Below are 21,133 nucleotides of genomic sequence, written 5' to 3'. Positions count from 1 at the left end.
AAAATGCACCAGAACAAGTATTTAATCTATTCCAAATTTGTATTCATGTTTATTAGTCTTCTCCTCCCTATAACTAAAATGTCTATGTCCTAATCTCAAAGAGTAATTCCCTATCAGAACTATTTGGTTACTCCTGCCTGCTTCATGGAAGAAGGATACATCATTATGATTACTAACCAGGCTGATGGAGGTCTTCTTTAAGGTCATACACCACCTTCTATAAGGTTCTTCAGAATTTTTTCATGGCAGAGAAAATTTTAAGTGTTGCTTCCTGGACAAAAAACATTTCTAGTGGAAAAGAATTTACTCAGGGAGAGAGTCCTCAAGAGTCTGATCAAATGTCAAATTCTATCTAATCCATTACCAATTGCCTTTATGTTTTCCCAGAAAAATGTGATGTCTTTAACTATAAAATTATACCTTTGTGGTTCCAAAAATATTTGTCCTGAAGATAAGTTCCTGTGTTGAGAGAATGAATCAAACTGGACTTTGAAAAGCTAAAATCCATACAGCTGTGAGAGAAGCACTGAGGCAGCAGGCTGGGAAAGCTGGAGGTCATGGGTTAAGGATCCAGGATTGCTGGATCACAGAGGTCCACATACCAAGAGCAGACGCAGACAAGGGCTACACACAAGGAAATATTTTCTAGAATGCCAGAACTAAAAAAGAATAAACAAGCCATGCTGTAAAAGATCAAAATCAGACCTTGTTGACTTGGAAGCAAGAGGTCTGATGTACTGGCCTCTTCACAACAGACATACCTATACTTGTGCAGGTAGGGAGAGCTGCCTTGCATGTAGGCTTGAGCAGATGCACCTATCTCAATTCCTATCCCAAATTTATATTGCTAATTTCAGACTTATCTGTTATGAGAAGTAAGAAATGTTACACTTTTTTCTACATATTTCATATGCTTTTGCCATATGAAGTCTTTCCTCAGTCTTCTGTTCCACTCTGTAGTTCACCTTCAATCAACATTTCAAAAAGTCTCAAGTAGCATGAATTTTGGTGAGGCCAAATCACTTGATTTTCCCTTACCCTGTTTAGAAGAGGCTTTACTTGGATAAAAGCAATAGTGCCAGCCATTTCCCTTCATCCTTTAAAATTACTGGCCACCTCTAAAGAACTTGGCCTCTCTTTTATGTCACTTTCTGACAACTCATTTGAGTTGAACAGGTTGCTGTGGCCAAATTAAATGCTTGGGAAATGGACCATACAATTAATTTGCAATAGTAAGTTGTCTCAGCATCATTTCTCTTCCTCTCAAGGGGAATGCTGGCTCAAGCAAAAGAAAAGATTAACGTAATAAAAATATTCTAAAGACATCCTGTTAATTGTCCCAAGCTCAGATGGTATTGTCTATTCTTCTGTTGTGCATAGCCAGCAAACAGTGTAAAATCCAGAATTCCTTCCTACCATGAAAGCAGAGCCTTCAGTGCTACAGGATAATCCCTGCCTTTCTGGAAAGCAGATGAAAATGTGGTGTGGCAGAGCTTTGCTTTGGGTTTCAGAGGTGAGCTCAAGTTTGCTCCATTTATGAATATAATAGGACTTGTTAATTTAGATACATCAGCAACTTTAACCAAGAGAATAAAGATTTATGGAAAAAAGGAAAATTGCAAACAAAGTAAGAACAAATTTTGGGAAAAGAAGGAAATTTTTTTTCGCTGAATGTGCAAAAGAGATTTCCCATGTTTGTTTAGGGACAGAAAAGACTCAAGGTTTTAAATTCAGCCAAAATAAAGGCTTTCATTTACAATCACATTTGCACTGTTGACCTCGAATATCACATTCAGTGACAGCAAATCTCATAGGAAAAATTAATATATCAAATAAAACTCAGAAATATTCACAAGTGACTGAGTGAAGCAAAGCTGTCAGAAGAGTTAAATGAAAGAAGACTCTGTAATTCTCTCCTTGCTCTAAAATGTCGTTTCCTCAGAAAGGACAAAGTCTGATTTTTGCTTATATGAAAATAGTCATAAAATATGTAAGAAAACACAGAATGTTGTTTGCTTCAGTTCCTGTAAACTAATCAGGCTGAATGATGAGTCTTCCTGTAACTCGGAGCACTTTTGAATACTATGCATGAAACTGTGTTCCTCCCCTCATAAACAGCTCGAGCCTTGCCTATGTATCAGTGTAGAAAAATAAGTACTGACTTATTCACAAATTACTTTTTAGGCACTGGATTCCCAGAAATATATTTGTATAACAGCATCTAGAAGCAAATGAATGTGTTAATAACCAGGTTTTCTTTCATTTTATGGCCTTAAAGACACTTTGATCTTCTAAAATTATGTTTGTCTTTTTGAAAAGCTAACTTTTATCTCAGCTCTGGTGCTCATTTCCTTATCTCTTCTTCTGAAATAAATTTTTTACATGAATTCAGTATGCCCCATTTCATTTTATTTTAGACAGCCAAGTGAGATATTTCTAAATATTTTATCAAACAGATAGGTTCCCTACAGGATGCTAACTTGTTCTCCTATTTTTATTTTTTTATGTATCTTTCCAAAATGAAATATTTTGGATATGGTACAGTTTGTTCACATGTCAGATATGGATTTTTTAATTCTGTCTTTCTGCAGAACAGTAAGAAGAGAAAATAAATCAGATGTTTTATCTGATTGTACTTTGATCAGGTTTTTCTGTATTCTCAAAAAGAACAGCATGGAGCTTCACTTGCTGCACAAAAATGCATTTTTAGTTTTGAAAATATTTTAAAACATCTCAGGAAAGCCAGACCCAACACTTAGGTTAGAGTTCTACTCATCTTAAAAAAAGACTCCATTGCTTTACCATGGTCATATTTGACCATTTAGGATCTCCTGGTATTTATTATCCACTACATGAATTGGGAAAAACTTCTTAGTAGGAGCCAAAATGTGGGCAGAATTTCACCTGCCATAATATTTGCTATCACTCTCCATGACTGACTTGACTGGATAATGAAAAATGCCTGTAATTGTGCTTCTGATATATCTTGATATGTGGCAACCTAGGAAATACTGACGCTGTGTGTGACACAGGTGGGAGAGGTGTGTGTGTCTTCACATCAGGGAATTTTGCTGTCTTTGAAGTAAAAATGAAAATTTAAAAATGTTAGTGATTAAGTTCACGGTGGCCATGGAAGTCTAAAGGTTGTGGGAGGGCCTGTGGTTTTTAACAGACAAGGCAGAAAAGGTTCTGGGCAAACAGCAAAGTAATCTGCCTTCCTTGTGTGATACACTTGCTGTAGGCAGAGGATGTTGCAGATGTGTTCTGGACATTAAGTAATCCAAAAAAACAGTAGGACTGAAAATCCAAAAGTTTCCAACTCCTTTATTACCTTCTCAAATTATACTGCAAAGATCCAGAGCCTAGACCTCTGGGAAACCTCTGAGGAAAAGTCTGAGGAAGATATTCTTCAAAATAATTTACCATTTAGTTTCCTCAGTATAGCATAAACTACATATAGCTGTTCTGGCTCCCCTCAGTCCTTCCATTTATAAAAGGTACCCAATTCCATATAAACCTTTTTGAAACATTTGGGAGACTTCTCAGTACTCCAAGAGAGATGCTGTTCTCAATATTTACGATGTGTACCCAAACTGATTTCTCTCTTTTAGTGTCTCCAGTGCAAAATCATTACATTGTCAGAAATAAACCAAGTCTAACTTGTGGGGGGGGAGAAGAAACTGGATTCCATCGTGTGTTTCATATTATACCATTATGAAAATGGTATATTAAATTCAAATACTTCAATTGTACCATTAGATGTTGTCATTATGTGGCTTGCTAATTGATAGGTTATTCAAATGAACATTATAATTTTAGACTTCTTAGAAGCATCCATATGAGGAATTTCCAAACTTCAGAAAAGTAAACTGGGTGTTAGGAAGGAAAAACATGTACTGAGAATATTTCCTAATGCATGTCACTGAAAAATCATTACATAACTGCCGTGTGCATTCCAGGACTTGGTGCAGGCTATTTTTAATACCCGGTATGAAAGAACTTCCTGCTACTTTTTCTCTTTGAAAGCTGCTTTGTGGTTCATTAGATCGTGTTGTCAGGCCAATTTTTCTGCTATCCTTAAACCTCATTTTTATCTCCTTAAAAAAAAAAAAAAAAAGGTGAAACTGTATAAGATGGAAGAAGGTGCTGAGCATAAAATACCTTTAAGAGTAAGGTATGTTGTGTAAGTGTTGCAGTGGTCCCAGAACTAAGCACTGCCAGCTCAGGCTTAATATTAAACCCCAAAAGAAATCTAAATATGTTAAACACCACATACACATTTAAGGAAAGCAAAAGCAACAGCACCTAGCAAGAATTTTGAACTTTTTGTTTATGATATTTTTAAAATTAATTTCATACTGTTCTCCAGTGTTATCACAGGTCACCATTTTGACCATGATTTGTATAACCATGGCCATTAACATGAAGCATTTTGCTTAAATATAACCAAACTTCTTCAAACATGGGCTATGCAAGACATTTCAGAATATTTTAACTGCACAGAAAGTTTACACCATTAGTGTAGCTTTGCTGTTAAAATCCTGGGCAAACAAACTGATAGAGATGAAATGGCTGGGGGGCCACCATTTTCACCTCCTCTGACCTCCTGCAAAACAAAGGCCACGGGACTTCCTGAATTAATTTCTTTTCGAACTAGAAAGTATCTTTTGGGTAAACATACAGTCAAGTGACAGACAACACACTAAATCTGCTAAAAGTATTTAGAAGTATTAATTTTATAGACAAAAAAAAATGTTTGTACTTGCAAATCAACAGACATTTCATTGGATATTAGGAAGTTTCTGTGACTCTCTTAATTCCATCCACAGCAGAGAAATGGGATGACAATTTTCAATGCCAAATAGCACTGGGTGGTAATTGCTGTAACTCTGGCTGTGAACCTGCTCTGGAAGGCTCTGGCAGGGAGGCAGCAGAGCGTGTCAGTCAGATGACTGACACAGGTAATGCCCTCAGCTGCCCTGCCGGCCGCTCCAACAGCCATCACTGCTGCCATGGAACGGAGGTTTCAACATCTGGAGCAGTTCCTGAGCTGCCTCGGTGCTCAGTTTGGTGTATGAAGGCAAACAGCCAACTCTGAGACACGTGGAGCACTTCTGGGGGCTGTTAGGTTGTGCTCTCCCTGGGGCTTGTGATGGTAAACTGCACTAACGAGGGTGTGGGAACAAGGGTAGCTGCTCTGCTCCGTGGGTTTAATCCATCAGCGCTTGCAGAGCAGAGTCAGGGCATTTAAGAACCCCAAAGCTAACTAAATATTTGGACTTCCTTTTCTGTTGCTTTGATTCTCCCACCGGAAGCAATTCCTTTCCCCCCTTCCCTCTGCTGTCTCCGTAAAGTTTCATCTTCACAGAATACTTTTGGATCATTTATTTCTGCACTTCTGTAGATCTTTCAAGTTTTTGTTGCCAAAGAAACTGGTCCAGCACTCAGTGCTCCCAGTCTCAAACGAGCACACTCCTCCCTGTCCCTCTTCACATCAGAGCACTCTGGATTTGTTTTCCTTTAACTTTTATTTTCAGAGGAAATATCTTCACCCAAAAATGTGAAATCTGACTATATTCTGCTTATTTCAACATAGTTTTTAGTACAAAATTCATTACAGGTCACTTAAAAGTCTTCCACATTTAGGCCAAAGTCATGGAACTGCTCTGTTTAACCTTGTCCAGTGTTTCATAATAACACCTTGTTTTCAGTTGCTTGTCACTGTTTGGGCTGGTATTCTCCAAGCCAAGCATCTGCCTCAGGTTTAATTTTTGGCAGTTGCTAGCTAAACCACTGTAGTAATTCTCAAGAACAAGGTTAAAAAAATATTTTGCCCATATTAAAAAATAATCATCTGGTTGCTTCATTCAGAAGTGTCGGTATCCCCATTACAGTAGGAATTTGAAATGGAACACCATCACTGGTCTAGTTTCACCCATGTACCTTTTAAGCAGCAACTTGGAATTTGGCAGCACCATCGCTGTGGTTTCACAGATGTGCATCCAAATGCAAAAAAGTTATAAGACTCCATAAGTTATAAGACTCCATAAAATTTCAGTTTGTGCATGATCAGTTAAGAATTGTTCACATTTGGCAGCTAAATTTTCCAAAGACCATCTCGTGCTGATGGATCCTGCTGTGTGTTCCTTGGCTGCATGGCCTGCAGGCACCATGAGCTGCTTTTTCGGGGAGCAGCCAGGTATGGTCTGTGCCTGAGGCAGTGGGGACCACACAGGATTCCTCTGCAGCTTCCCCTCCTCCTTCCCCAAGGGATCACTGCCTCTGAGACCTGGGTGTCCCTTCTGTGTGCTTTTCTCCTGCTGCTGCTGAGGCAGAGAGAAAAGAAGGATGGGTCACAAAGATGGAAGAGTCTGGGAGGAGGCCTGGCACCAGCAGAGGATGGGAGCAAACACAAAGCAAAGAAGAAGGAGATGAAGGCAGTAGATTCCAGGGAGAGAACTATTACTGACTAATGCTAGGAATTCTCCTAAGGCATCATGGACAGAAATCAGTTGTGGAAGCAGTTCTGCATGGCTAGGAGGAAAAAAGATTATACATATCTACACAAAGAGATTCTGCTAGGAAATGAGAAAGGGTATGGTATATTGGGTAAGGAGGTTAATAAGCATAACAGTGATAGAAATAAGACACCAGAGGAAATAATTAAGAAAAAATAAGAGGGTGCAGATGAAGGAAAAGAAAATAACATGCAGATGAAGGAAAGGAAACTAGGAGATGAAAATAGAGTATGAAGTGTGTAAGAAAGCAGGAGCCAGGGAATGGAGAGATGTATAAACAAAGTGTGGAAGAGAAAGAGCTGGGAGTTACCTGAAAACAGCACAAAGGAGGAGGAGAAGGCAGGAGCCAGGCAGAAGGAAAGTTACTTGAGAGCATCAAGGGAGAGAAAGAGTGTGAGTGCAGACTGAACTCTGAGAAGAGGCTGATTTTTTAAGTCAGATATCAGTGCTAATTGTGATTTATCTCTAATGGTATAGGAATAGGAATCAGGTATGACTAGCATCAACGACCACACTTTCTTTTTTCTTGTTAGAGATCTTCTTTATCAAATATTCTGGATCTCTTGAGTCAGAGCCCCAGAGTTAAGGTGACCGAATGTCATTATCTGTTTATTTTTCAGACTTCCTCTCTCTGATTTTATTAACAAACATTCAAGTGCCTAAAGTACAATATGCTGCTCTTTTAACCACAGTAAAAAGTATCTCTGCAAAATACATTTGAAATTAATTTTGAAATTATAGGTAGGGCTGCCAGCAATGTCTCTCACTGGCAGAGCAAAGCAAAGCCCCACGTTCGGCTCAGTGGCCTTTTCGCTGTGGGTGTTTGTCATCTAAGAGGGCTTGTACCGTCCCCACAGTAATTAGGCTTGCTTCATCACAAGGGTGAGCAGCACTGCCTTGGCAATTTTATCTCCCACCAGCTAGGAACACCACCTGGAGAGTGGGTTTGCTGGGTGGCTTCTGCTGCCCACGGGCAGAGCAGAGGTGGAGGTCACTGAGCAGGAGCCAGGGAGGGGGTCCTGCCCCCTGGTACTGCTGGAGCTGCAGAGACACCAGTTACACTCCTCCAGTGGCAAAGCAGAAGGAAACACTGAAAATTGCCCCTAGCACGGTGATTCAGCTTGCAAGCATCTGCCATTTATAAGAAAATCCAATTTTTTTAATATAAATGACAAATGCTTCCCCACAAACAGCATGTTTGGTCTGTCACATTCTCTGTTAGCTGAAGGCAAGCTTTGCAGAGCTGAGCTGCTTTACTTTCCTTTTGAGAATGAAAGTAGCACTGCTGCCAGAAGATTGAGTTGTTGGTGTGTATCAGGTGATAGGAAAAATTACTCTGAAACTGCACATGGTCTGACATAGTTTCATATGTATATATATTTGGGAGCTGCAAGTGTTGATTTGCTGTCTATGTATCTGTTTGTCATACTGATAGCTTAAAACCACAAATTACATTCCTAATAACAACTCTTAGGGGTAAGGCTGCTGTTACTACTTGGTACCTCCTAAAGATTAAACAGAGCTAAGAGTTTATACATTGACCCATTGCTTCTTCAGGCAGGTCTGTCTTCAAATTCTGACCTACGTCCCAGCTACAAATGTGTTCAATCTTTTCTTAATTTGTAATAGATACTTGTGTACATTACAAAACCATCTTGCAATTTGGCAAATTAAGCTGTCTGTGGTTAGCTCTGGAATTATAGAGATATTGCAGTGCACTCAGAATTGCATAATGAGGTTCCCCAGACCTTCCTTACTCGAGTGAGTAACAGTAATCCTTATCTCTAGCATCAGATTCATCCCATTTTTGAGAAAAGAATTAGTATCAAATATATGATGGGCATGTTATGCCTTGTGGCTGCAATGTTGTTTCAATTAACTTCTCTGAATATACCACAATGAAAAGTGTCAGCTTTTTGCCTCAGAGGCCTATAATTAGATTAAATGAATACTGTTAATTATCTACTACCTTCTTTACACAAAACAGTATGTTTCCATAAATTAAAATGCTCGTACAGGAAGGAAATTGTTGCTCACTCCAATACGTGCATACAGTGCTGGATTGTGAATACTGTGACTGTATCACAGTGTAGCACAGCTCTTTGTCTGCAGCCCTTATTTTACAGGAGCTAAAACAAATTACAACTGAAAAATCCACAGATATCACTCTATTTAAAGCGTATGTGTTGGTGCAAGAAAGTGATATTACTAAATGCTGCAGTGCTTATGAAACAAATATACTTTTCTCTTTAACAGATGTTGTCTATAAAATTCCCTTAGAGAGATTAAATACAGCTTTGTTTGTACACCTACAGTCACACCCTCAAGGACTATGGCATGTACAGAGAGAAAACTGCTTTTTCTAGCAGGGTGTACTTCTCCTTTCAGAAAATTTAAAAAAATCCGTTCTGTAGGAAGTATTTACAAGTAACAGCTCCATTTCCAGGCATGGGCACATTCCAGCTAATGTGGACTGAAAATCTTCTCTGCCTGTTCTCCAGCATTATTAGATACAAGCAAAAGTTCCTGACCGATCAATACACTCCCATCCTGGCATGCCTGATTTGGAAGTCCAGATTTTCAAATGGTGGTACATCACCTCTGGGGCAACATATCCGAAGCAGAAAGCACTCTTTTTGATTTGACAAAGTGTATCCAAATGTCCCTATTTCCATCAGAATAGATGTTAATAACTTCAGGCCTGAACATTCGATCCTCCCTCACCAGAAAATTACAATTAACTTTAGCAGAAGCCCTTATTTTGGCCTGCAGTATACTCTGCATATAAATGTGAGCTGTACCCAGGATTGCTCTTGTGTTCCATTAAGGTCAAATCCTGAAAAGCTTTTGAATACTCAGTGTTTCTACAGGACATTGCATTTTATTGTGGTTTGTGTTGCACGAGTATCTTTTCCTTTAAATGTTCATTAGCTCCATGTTTAAAAGTGTTCATTAAAATATCATTGTGCTGGTAATAATCTTAATACTGAGGAGTGAAGAGGGCTGTGTTGCAATATAAATGCTGCTCGGTTTCCTGCTCTCAGGGTGTAACAGGAGAAAGAAAGACCATCTTGATAGGCACTATCTGCTGAAGGAAAACTGTCACCAGGAGCTGTGAATTGCCTTTAACCTTTTAGTGGCTGCACTGTGAAGAAAATGTTTCAGGCTTCCTACTCGGAATTAGGCTTTTGTAATTTAAAATACTAAAAAATGCTAGTGGCCCCTATAATTACAGCTACAAATATCAGAAAACAGTTACAGAGGAACAAAGAAATGCAACTGGAAACATGGTTCAGTGGTCTTGTACTTCCCTGAAAAGCTGATTATACTTTTGGCTGATTCAGTTTCTTTCAGAGGGAATTTACTCTTTCTGGCAGTGTGAGTCTCAGCAGCACTGGTTGCACTAACGGCACAAAATCCATCTGGGGATGAGGAAATTAGCTTGGGGTCCTGTGTGTGTCAAACTGAATTTTGCCACAGAGCTCTAGATTTTGTTTTTTAGCCCTTCGGTGCCCCTCGTTTAGTCAGATTCAGAAGCCATTTTAACACTAGTTTAAAAATAGAGCCATTTCATTTGTACTTTTGCAGGTGCCTTGCCCAATTCCCTGCTTTCCGTGCATGACTTATCTTTTAGGATAAGCACTAATGAAAGGTCAAGGTTATTCTGAAGTATCCAACATAGGAGAGTTCTCTTCCTCCTAGATCCTTAAGCTGAACTTCGCACAATTACAACCGATACTGTGCTGAAAGGTAATTCTAACGAGGGGAAAGTACAAAATGACAAGCAGAAACCTCTGGCACTGTATAATGTCCCTGGTGATTTGTACTTAGTGCTTCTTCAAAACGCAGAAGCCATTTTACCACTCAGAGCCATGGCAGAAGTGAATTATTATTTTTTTTTCTGAGTGAGGCTCTGTAAATTAGGTCTGCAGAGCAAGGCTTGACACATCTGGCTCTCAGAAATGTGCCGTGTACGTTACCTCCGAAGATAATTTCCTCGCCTCTGTGACACAGAAACCAAGAAGCGTGGATTTTTCCTCCCCCCTCTTTCACCCGTCTGATTTTCAGATGTAACACAAGGTCATGAAAAGCTCCGGCTTGGGGATACCTTGCCACCCATTTTTTTTAAGGAAACCTGGGGACAAACCTGCTTGGTTTTGCCTTCTACATGGGCTCCGCGCTGGGAGAAGATGCTTCTGCATCCCTGGACGCGGTGCTGGGGGAGGAGAGCCCGGCGCTGCAGCGGGAGCCCCGCCGCCGCCCGGCAGCGGCCGCAAAGATGTGTCACAAACATCCCCCCGGCAAGATGTGGGTCCCTTCTGTGTACTCACTGCGGCTGCGAAGGCACAGGCGTTATCCCGAGGAGACCCCAGTCCCGGCTGCGGGGAGAGGGAGGGAGGAAAGGGAGGGAAAAAGAGGAGAGAGGATTAAAAGAAAAAAAAAAAAAAAAAAAAAAAGGAAGAAGAAGAAGAAGGGAAAAAAAAAAAAGGCGCAGTGCAAGTTGCGGGCGGGCGGGCGGGAGGCGCGGGGGTGTCCGGGCGCCCCTCAGCCCCGCAGTCCCGCACCCCGCAGCCCCTCAGCCCCGCAGCCCCGCAGCGCTGCGCGGCCGCCCCGGGCCTGGCGGCGGGGGCCGGGGCGAAGCGGAGCGGCGGCGGCGGCGGCGGAGCCCGCGGAGGAAACTAAATAAATAAAATCAGACTGTTATTTAAGGCGCGTAAATTTAAAATTATTTGGACAGGAAGAGCAAGGGGAGCGGAGCCGCAGGAGCCAAACTAACGGTTTCGGAGCCCGGCGCGCCCCCCCCGCCCCGCGGCCCCGCGCCCGGGGGGCCGCTCGACCTGCCCGCACCTCCGCCCGCACGACCCTCCCTCCTCCCCGGGGACCCCGGCAGAGCCCTCCGGGAGCACCGACATTTTGAATGCGTGTGTGGTGGGGCAGGCTGTGCTGAGACCCGGTGAGAAATCTTTCTTTCTCTCGCTGTCCTTCTTTCTCCTGTTTTTCTTCCCACAACCCCCGCCATGCACAGTATAACAGACGCCACAAGTAAATGCAGAAGCTTTCCTCCCCTCGTTTTTTTTTTTTTTTTTTCCGAGGGAATTTCAGCCCTTTAGTCAGGAGATAATAATGTTTGGCTGCTTCTGGCTGCTTCGGCGGGCTGCCCAGTGAATTCCCAGGTACATTTGTGGAAGAGACCTTTTTCTTTTTTTAAAAAACTAAAAAGGGGTAGTTTTCTATTGTGTTAACTCTTTCTTCATGTGAACAATGCAATGGCACTTCCTACGGAGCTAATATCTTACCCCACCATGGAATAAAGCATTGATTCCATTCTTTTCCCCACACTGAAAGCTGGAAAGAAACTATTTTCCTGTACTTAAATGTGCAGTCGCTTATTGCACTGGAGATTGAGCTGAATTCACTTTCAAATACCTTCTCATTTTCTCTCCCCTGGGTAAGGGCACGGCAGTGCCTGAGTTAGCCCTGCACCTCTCGTCCTCTCTCCCCAGCACCCACAGACCGCGTATTTCACCCTCCCACGGTGCTGCTGCTGGAGATAAAACTCTCTTCGTTCCCTGTAGGATCCCTTTAGGATCTGCCCCTTTCCGAAAGGAATTCAGCAGCCCCCGCCGTTGTGCCGAGGATAATTTAGAAACAAAGGTCAAGTGTAACAGCTTTGCTCATCCGTGTAACCGAAATAGGGGAGAGGGCTCTTGCCCCACAGTTGTGTCCTCATGCAGCCTGGTCACTGTGAATCCTGGTACAGCTACATTTTATGCTCTGTTTCTTCACATTTTTTCTGTGCTTGCTGTATTTGTTTCTATTTATACCTCTCATCTCGATACTACACTGTTTATTGCCGATTCCAGGGCTGCTGCAGGGCGATCTCTGCTCCTGCCTAGAGACTTACTTTGCAGTTGGTTTATGTCTCAATAAAAGCTCTCAACAATCTTTAATTCCATCTTACATGCTGCAGTTTTGCATCTCCGGGTAAATATTATTGTCGACATTCTCACAAATATGTGAATTTGTGAAACTGGACTTTTTGATGTTGCCAGACTACTTTAAGAAACCCCACAAAAGTAATTTCTTAAACTACATCGGATATTACAATCCTTTTTCAGTGTCAAAGTTCCCTATTAATGAGACACGCTTTATATTATTTTCTCCTCGTTCTGTAAATATAAAACCTTCTGGAGGAAAGCCATCCCCCAGCAGCCTGGCACATCTTGTCACTTCCAAACCCTGTGAGTGTAACTCGCCAGCTGATGTACTTCTTTGCTTTCCCAGAGGCTCTTGGTAGAAACTATTAACTTCCTGGAATAAGAGTAATTTTTGCCTTCAAGGTATCTAACGAGGAATTTCAATTTATCATCTTATTTCCTATAAATCGAGGGGCTCACGGAGAGAACGCAGCAGTAAAAGCAGATAAAACACACCTTCAAAACCAGACTATCGCCCGTGACTCAGCCGCTGAGGCTCTGGGCATGGCCCGGGGGTGACTCGTCCTGGCTTCAGCCGTGGACTCCTGGCATGCAATAAAAGCCGCTATTTCTGACTAGGCGGGGCATATTTCTTGATAAAGCAGTTACTTTATTAGGCCACTGCTTAAACTTCGCCTTAGCGTAAATTAAATGGCGATGAAGCTCAAAATGGGTGTGCGATAAGCTTTTTTAGCAGCACAGGTGAAAAAAAAAAGCGAGAAAGTTGGGATATTACCTTTCGGTGTTCACCTCTGCTGCGGCAGTGAATGGGAGGAATGCTGGTGGAAGCGCAGAATTTCGCTTTGTGAGAGGAATGGAGAAGGAAAAGGCTTGGAGAGTCCTCCAGGACTTGAGGAAAGGAAGACGGAGAGTGACATAGAGCGATTTGGGTCACTTCACCTCGGGGACCTGTGGATTACGTTGCTTGGTTTAATATTTCAGTTGGTTTAGTGCTCTTTAAACTGGGAACTTTGGAGGTTATTTCCCTAAGCACGCTTCCCACATGCCGTGCTGCTCCGATTAACGATCTCTAGGTTCCTTGTGAACAAAAATTGTAATAAAAGAGCACAAAACTTCATATTTCACAGAGGTTTTTAATCAGAAATCACAGCAGTGTAACAGAGCTTATAGTAAACGTGACAGACAGTTTCAGCAAATTACTTTTTACTTGAAAATGTAGTACTGATTTTGTGGGGCTAATTTTTTTAAGTTGAAAACTAAACTAAGGTACCCCCTCTGCTCTTTTAAGTGCTATTTAAAGTAGTATTAATTTTGCATTGATTAAAACCCTTCTATTTTGTGCAATTAAATTTTAGACTATTCAAAATAAAGTAGTTTAAATTGCCCATCTGTCCAAAAAGTAGATCCTGTACAAATATAAAAAATTTCATAAGAGACTCTTCCCAATATGTTGAGGCTGGAGAGGCAAATGAGTTTCGGTGCGGTGAATACTCTCAACTGTATTGAAATGGAAAATTTTCAATGGTTAAATCGTGTTTTAGGTGCAAGCAATAACTTAACCTCACAAATATCAAAGGTGCTGCTTCCTAAATGTCACTGTATGCAAATATTCTTGTTTTGTGAGATGCATCTGTCATTAAAATAGTTTATTTACAGACAAAATAGAATAGCTGGTGGAAAGCAAATATTACTGAAAGAACATCTAAACTGCACTCAGCATATGAAGTGACCAGAAATCTTGTATTGCAGCCTTCATGTCTTCTTGCCTCTGACAGTGTTTCTCTGCTGCCTGTTTTGAAACTAGAAAAAAAGGTCTTGTGCAGTGCACAGTAAACACGAACTACTAAACTGAGCTGTTTAAAACCTCTGGCAATCACAGAAACACCACTTATATTGTTTCTGGTAACTAAATTCAAAACCAGACTGGTGAAAGTTTAAATATACAAAGAGGAAAAGTGTCATCTACATTTAGAAAGTAAGTAACCTACTTCTACAAGCTCTTGTTAGTGACAAAATACAGTTATTGCCTAAAGCATCTAAATGCCATCCACTGTCCTCAGGCCAAGCAACCTTTCACTTCCAGCTCTGCCTGTGCAGGGGTTGCAGGTGACCCCTTAAAAGGATGTTTTAATCCAAAACAAGACTTCAGACTCTTGAGCCTGACCGAAGGGGGGTGGGGAAGAGAAGGGAGGGGTGCATGGAGAGGTGAGAGAAATCACAGTAAACTATTTCCTTTTCTTAAAAGTCCAGCAATACTAAGCATGTGAATAGTAGCTCCTGGATTAATGACTTCATATGAATGACCTAAAATAAGTTGTAAAACTTGATACTGGAAAACTAGATATGAACAACCAACATACACTCGAATGAGCCTGTGAGTACTGAGTAAAGTGAAAGGTGTAAGAAACTGCTGGGAGCATGGATTTAAAACGTTTCTGTTATCTATAAACCCACTTCTGGAATTTCTTGAGACTTACACTACCAGCTGTTCAGAAAAAAAAAAATAAAATAAGAGTAATGTGGCAACAGAAAAGGAGGGAAACACCCCAAGAAGTCGGCACGACCTCACGTCCAAAGGAGACCCCATCCTAGCGGGGTTCAGTCCATGTTGGCAGGGAAGGAGCTGCTGGCCTCCAGGAGCTCCACCACGGCTGCTCTCCGGTAGAGCTTGGCCAGGTCGTAGGCGGTGGCCCCCCGCTTGTTCTGGTGGCCCACCTTGCACTCGGAGCGCGCCAGCAGCAGCTCCACCACCCGCACGTGCCCCTCCTGGGCCGCCAAGTGCAAGGGCAGGTTGCCCTCGTTATCCTCAATGTTAACATCGGCTTTGAACTCCAGCAGAGTCTGCAAAGTGTCCAGAAACCCCTCCCTGGCTACGTCGTGGATGATGGCGAAGCCAGTACTGTCTTTCAGGTTGGGATTCGCCCCCTTACTGAGCAGCCGCCGGGCGATTTCGGGATTCCCGAGTTTCATCACCTATGAAAGAAAGAGGAGAATGGGATACCGCGGGGTGGGGGATTTGCTCCAGCAGTGCCTCACTTCCTCACTTCTTATCTCTGCCTTTTGTCAGAGCTCAATTCTCATTTAAAGCAGACAGAAGAGCCCGCTATAAAACTGATGACGGGACAGAACATCTAATTGTAATGTATTTGTTAGTGAACTCGGTGAAATTGTGAAAGATGTTATCACTTCGGTGGTCACAGTTTTCTGTCTCAGAGAGATGAATGTCTGAAATAGCATAGAATGGGGCTATAACAACTTTTTTTTTTCTAATGAGGGTTAACTCAGTTTCTTAACTTACAAAAATTAAGTATAATTTGGTTTTATTTGACTAAGCATTGAGACATCTCTGCATTACTGTTTAATCTTGTTAAACAGCAAATACAGGGTCTCTGAGGAACAGATATTTTACCTCAGCAACAGCAAATGTAGAATGTGTTTTTATAAGCTTTCAGGTGTTTACATTGTCTGTGCATTATCATAAAACAAATATTTGGACTGTACCATAGCTCTGTCTGTTAAGAAACATAAATGCTAGAAGAAATTTTTCTCCCCAATATTTGTGTTTCATTATGTCACCCAAAAAGGAAAAGTCAAAAGGAATGTTTCAAAGTTCCAGAAGTTTTCCTCTAAAATCAGTATATTATACTTTCATAACCCCTCTATAAGTAAACTGTGGCTACGTTCTGTTGTTAAAAACATCCCTTAAAAAAATTCCAACAATAATAATAATTGGATTTTCTGTTTCTCTCAGAGAAACAAAAAAAAGCTCCTTTCAATTTTCTCAATTGCACCATAAAACTATCATGATCAGAACGCAAGTTTCTCTTATTTGGAACTTAACAGCTTACAGCGATTTCCCCTTAATTCCTCATTTTGTGTTTGCACAGACTTTCCAAAAATGAACACCATAATGTATAATCTCCAGCCTATAGGCAATATTTTCCTGTCCTTGAAACTAGTCTCACTGTTGGTGTCAAATTCGAAAAAAAACCCTCAAACCTTTTTTATTTCCTTAGAGAGGTTCACACATTGTTTAGAAAATCTCGATTAAAAAAAAACAAAACAGCATAAACGAGCATTACAGTGCATTACATTTAACATAAAGTACAGTTCCTACAGGGGATTTGCTGAAAAACTCTCCTGGTGACAAATATATATTAAGTTTTTTCAGGAAACCAAGCTAGAATAAATATAATTATATACAGCATTTGGACTGTAAAGTAGCCCAGTATATTATAACCACAAACAGGAGCAAAAGTGCAGATAAGACAGGCTGGGATTCAGGGAAAGAGATCTCTCTGTGCCCCAAGGCTTCCAGCCACTTCTTTCACTTCTGACGAGAGATGGAAGCAATGTAAAAGAAAACAAGAGCATTGTGATCTCTCTTTGTTTAGTAAAATCCGGACATTTTGATCTCTTTTTGAGAGCCCAGGCTGTATTATTTGTGAATTGAAAACATATATTTGGTTTAAGTGGGAGTTTTCTGTGTTCAGGCTAGGGGGACTGAAAGCTTCAGTTAAAGATGCGAGGGGGAGAAAATCATATAAAAGGTGAGGCTTTTTGGACGTGGGCTACAACTGAACAGCAAATGCCCTTTATTTTGCAAAGTTTCACTTGGGGGGAGGGAGGCAAAGAAGGAGAAAGCACTAATTGAATAAGTCTGACGAAAAGCATAAGGGCAGGAGATGTATTTGAGGCCTGCATAGGTACACTTCTCCAGAAATAAAAAGGACAGAGCAAGACAAGCTGAGTAGTTGTTTAATTAAACATAAGTGCAGAGGAAAAATATAAATGCATTGACATTAATATAGGAGCATTCTCTCCGTTGTAACAGAGAGAGAGATTACAGAGAGATTATTTCAGTTTTGCAGACTGCACTGACAGAGAAGTCTTTCGAGCATGGCCACGCACCCACAGCACATTTCGGGATGATACATATTGAAAATAAGTCAACAGATTCTCCTGTTTTGATTTTTGTTGTGGTTAATTAACTCAGTTATGATTAGGCACCCATAAGAAGTGTCATTAGGACACGGATGCATGTTTAATATAGCTGGATGCTATGTCATTGTGTAAAATATGCCTTAATTCAGGATACAGACAGTTAGCTGCTTTTAGGAAAAAAATGCCCAACATTACTGTAGGACAAATCGGTTTTCAGCCCTCATCCCGAGGATAAATCAACTACCTAAATGTTTCCTGATTTCTTACAGAAGTTAGTTTGCCTAAGTTTTTAATTTAAACCCTTTTGCTCTCTTAAAAATTGCTGCAAGTGCCTGCACTGCCAGGCGATGCCCTATTTAGGTGCTAACAGGACAGCAAGGAGCTCACAGATCTCCAGCTATAGCGAAATTGTCAAAACAGGGTCATTCCTGCGTTTTTAGCAAGAGTTGCTTATTTTCCAGCTCTAACATTTTGATGTTAAGCCAAAAAGCTGTAAATATCTCGAGTACATTCACAGATTCTATGCTGTTTAAAAGTCCAGTTTCAGAAATTATTATCATGGTTTGTGGGGAAGGGGGGAGAGGGGTTAACAAACGATTTTACTAATGTGTGAAATTAAAAAGACCTATAGCTCCACTTCCACATTTCATTACTTATACCTTCGGTACAAATAACCACACTTATTTTTCCCTCCGGATTTATAAATCACATCTTTCACTATTCGGTAGGTATTCTAGCCCTTTCGCCATCATTATCTGATAATATTAGGAGCAAAATCTTTCCCAGCTCCAGTAGTTTGCAGTTGGATGAGTTCCAACTCCTGCCTGCACAGCTACACGATTAAAAATTAGGACATAGCACCCTATACGATCAGAAAGTAAATAACTGGAAGCAGTGCCCTGGTAGCCGATCTAAAAAAGCAAATTTTAAAGTCTTAATTATGAATGAAAAAGCAAGTGATTCAGCTGGAACCCTAACTCGTAGGGCTAACTCTTAATGTACATCGGAGGTCCTCGGTTCTGAGCAGCATGCTTCCCAATGAGAAAGGTCATTCCTCACAAACAGTGTATAAAGGAAAAGTACCATCCACAACAGACCCCAGAACCCAGACGAGTCACACTTTAAAAGCACATTGCAGAAAAAAAAAAAGGAAGAAGAGATAAATCCTAAGCTTCAGAGAACAACACATTTGTGTTTACAGACCTGCTATGAAATCCTGCTCACCTAAGCTGATTTCTTTTCATCTCAGCTCTCTCATTCCTTGCCTCCTCCCCATAAAATTACAAAATATTAGCAAACTCGTAGCCCGTTTGACATTGAGGGCAATCCCCGATTGAAAGAATGGTTTTGACCAGTTTTATTTCAAGTACGTCATTTTAGGGAGTTGGAGCCACTAAACTTATAAAATATGGCATCCAACGAGTTTGAAAAACCACTCGAATTTCATCCACCAGCCTGCTTAAAACGTTGTCTTTTTTGGAAACCCGGGTCACGTAGGTACCAGTGATGAAATATTTTCTCCCTCTCTGGATACCAACCTGCAGCGCAGTCCTCCCAAATCCATTTTGTGCATTGACGTTTACATTCTTTTGCAACAAATTAGTAAGTTGCACTAGGTCCCCCTTGGCAGCCGCGGACGCCAGCTCGTTCCCAGAAGGCTCGGCCATTCTTTAGGGTGACTGACGATCGGAAAAAAGATGAGATTTTTTTTTTTTTTAACCAGGCATGGCATCGGAGACTGACAGAAGGATTGGGATGGTTAATCTTCTGGAGTAGACCTTGTAGTAAATACTAGTAAAAAACCTCCTTGCCAAGACCCCGCCCCTAACTCACACGTGATTATTCAGCAAAACTGCAGCTCCACTTGAAGGAAGATTTCTTTGCTTCCACATATAGAGTAACTCTTATTAAAGACTTTGGCCACATTCGCGGGGGGTAAATAGATTAACAGCTCTGCAATATACTGTATATGTTATAGGTAATATAAATACACGTATACCGGAGACTCACTCAGACCTGAGATCTTGGAAGAAGAAGACAACCCACCCTGTTCACAGTCGGGATCTGAGACTTAGCATCAGCAGCAGCTCCGAGGAAAGGTCTCCTGCAGTAGTGTGCATCCAACTCCCGCTCGGGATCCCCCCTTCATCCCACTCCGCCGCCTTAGTCCGGGCCCAGGAGGGAAGGGAAGGACGAGCCGCGCCCGCGGAGAGCCGGGCGCGGCGGCCGCGGCTGTCCCGCCGCCCAGCTCGCTCCCTCGGTGCTCTCGCTCCCCGCAGCAGCAGCAGCAGCAGCAGCAGCAGCAGCAGCAGCTTCACTCCCGCAGCCCCGCGCAGCCTCCGCGCAGCGGGCGGGCGCGATCCCGGCCGGCGGCCGCCCCCGGCGGCGGCGGCTCCGGAGCATCCAGGAGAGCGGCGGGCGGCGCGGGGGGGCTGCCGCGAACCGCCGCCCGCGCTCAGGGCGTGCAGGAGCCGCGGCGCGGGGCCGTGTGTCCGCCGGGCTCCGCCGGGGTCCCGCCGCCGCTGTCCGCGCTCCGCCGGGCGCTCCCAGGCGGCGGCCGCTCCTCCCGGAGCTCCGGGCGGGGGCAGGGGCCGCGCTGGTGCCGCCGCTGCCCCGGCCCGGCCGCGCTCGCAGCCGCAGTGACAGCCCCGCTCGCCTCCTCTTCCAACTTCGCGAAATAAAGCTGCACTTGCCGGTCCCGCGGCCGCCGCCTCCGCCCGCGGCTTTGCGCTCCCCCTTTTTTAAGCACAAACAATCGCTACTTCTGTTTCCTAAGGACACGAAGCCGGTTTCTCTCTCCTCTTTTTTTTTTTTTTTTTCCCTCTCTCCCCCCCCCTTTTTTTTTTTAACCTCATCAGCTTTTTTTGAAAAGAAAAAAAATTTGAGCGCTTTTTGAGTTGAAACACCCGCCCACATTTTAACGGCACAGATTTAAGGAGGCGCGGCGGAGTTCGGGCAGGAAGGCCTGTAGCGGCTCCCGCCCGCCCCTCGCCCGGCCCCGGCCGCGCCGCTGCCGCAGCCCCGCGGCGCCGGGTGCCGTCCCCTCGCCGCGCAGCCCCGGCTCGGCACTGCCCCGCCACAGCCACCGCGGCCCCGCTGCTTTTAGGAGGAGCGCTGCCGAGGCCTAGTGGGGGGGGGGGGAAATGAAAGGAAAAGGAGGTTTTAGCGCCGGGAGCCCCCGCGTCCCGGCGGGAGGACCGGGATCGGGGGGAGCTCGGCGGGCGGCAGGGCGGCCTCCGCCGCGGCGCTTCTCCCCGGCGGGCTCCACCTGCCCGCGGGGGGAGCGGAGCCTGCTCCGGTCCCGGTCTCGGTCCTGGACCCACTGCGCTCGCTCGGCGCCCCGCGGGGCAGCGGCTCCGCGCTCGGGGCCACCCCGGCAGCGGCGCGGGCTCCGCTCCCCGAGGACAAGGTCAAGGATGAAGGGTCAATGTCAAGTTGTCTTAACGGTGGAAAGGCGACCGTTCACGGCGGCACTCCCTGCTTCCCGCGTTTCTGGTGTCCTTGATTGATTTGAAAGTGCCATTTTGAGGGGAAAAACGCACCCGGGCGCCGAGGAGACGCGAGGGCTTCGCTTTTCCTTCCCCAGGGCGAAGAAGCGAGGATGGTACAGTACGGGGATGTCGTCGCCACTCTGCCTAACACTATTTAGTGTCTTAAAGTGCTTTAATGGCCGGATTGCTTTAGGTTGCAGGGACCCTTGGAGGACTGAATTCTGCCAAGCGAACCCTCCGA

At 43.3% G+C, this 21,133-nt stretch overlaps 1 protein-coding gene across 1 annotated transcript; it reads right to left on the bottom strand.

Annotated features, from left to right (window-relative positions):
- Positions 1-13,570: 13,570 nt before the first annotated feature.
- Positions 13,571-19,821, bottom strand: CDKN2C (cyclin dependent kinase inhibitor 2C). The gene is made up of 3 exons (XM_051800161.1): positions 19,448-19,821; positions 18,940-19,080; positions 13,571-15,430 (listed from the first exon to the last, which is right to left on the bottom strand). The coding sequence occupies exons 2-3, from the start codon at positions 19,066-19,068 to the stop codon at positions 15,056-15,058; spliced, it is 504 nt and encodes a 167-aa protein (XP_051656121.1). The 5' UTR covers positions 19,069-19,080; positions 19,448-19,821; the 3' UTR covers positions 13,571-15,055.
- Positions 19,822-21,133: the final 1,312 nt, after the last annotated feature.

Source organism: Manacus candei, unplaced genomic scaffold (assembly GCF_025592945.1).
Source record: "Manacus candei isolate 608988 ecotype Guabito, Panama unplaced genomic scaffold, ASM2559294v1 h1tg000005l, whole genome shotgun sequence".
NCBI lineage: Eukaryota > Metazoa > Chordata > Aves > Passeriformes > Pipridae > Manacus > Manacus candei.
Note: the sequence above shows the minus strand (reverse complement) of the source record. Positions and strands in the feature narration are given on the sequence as shown.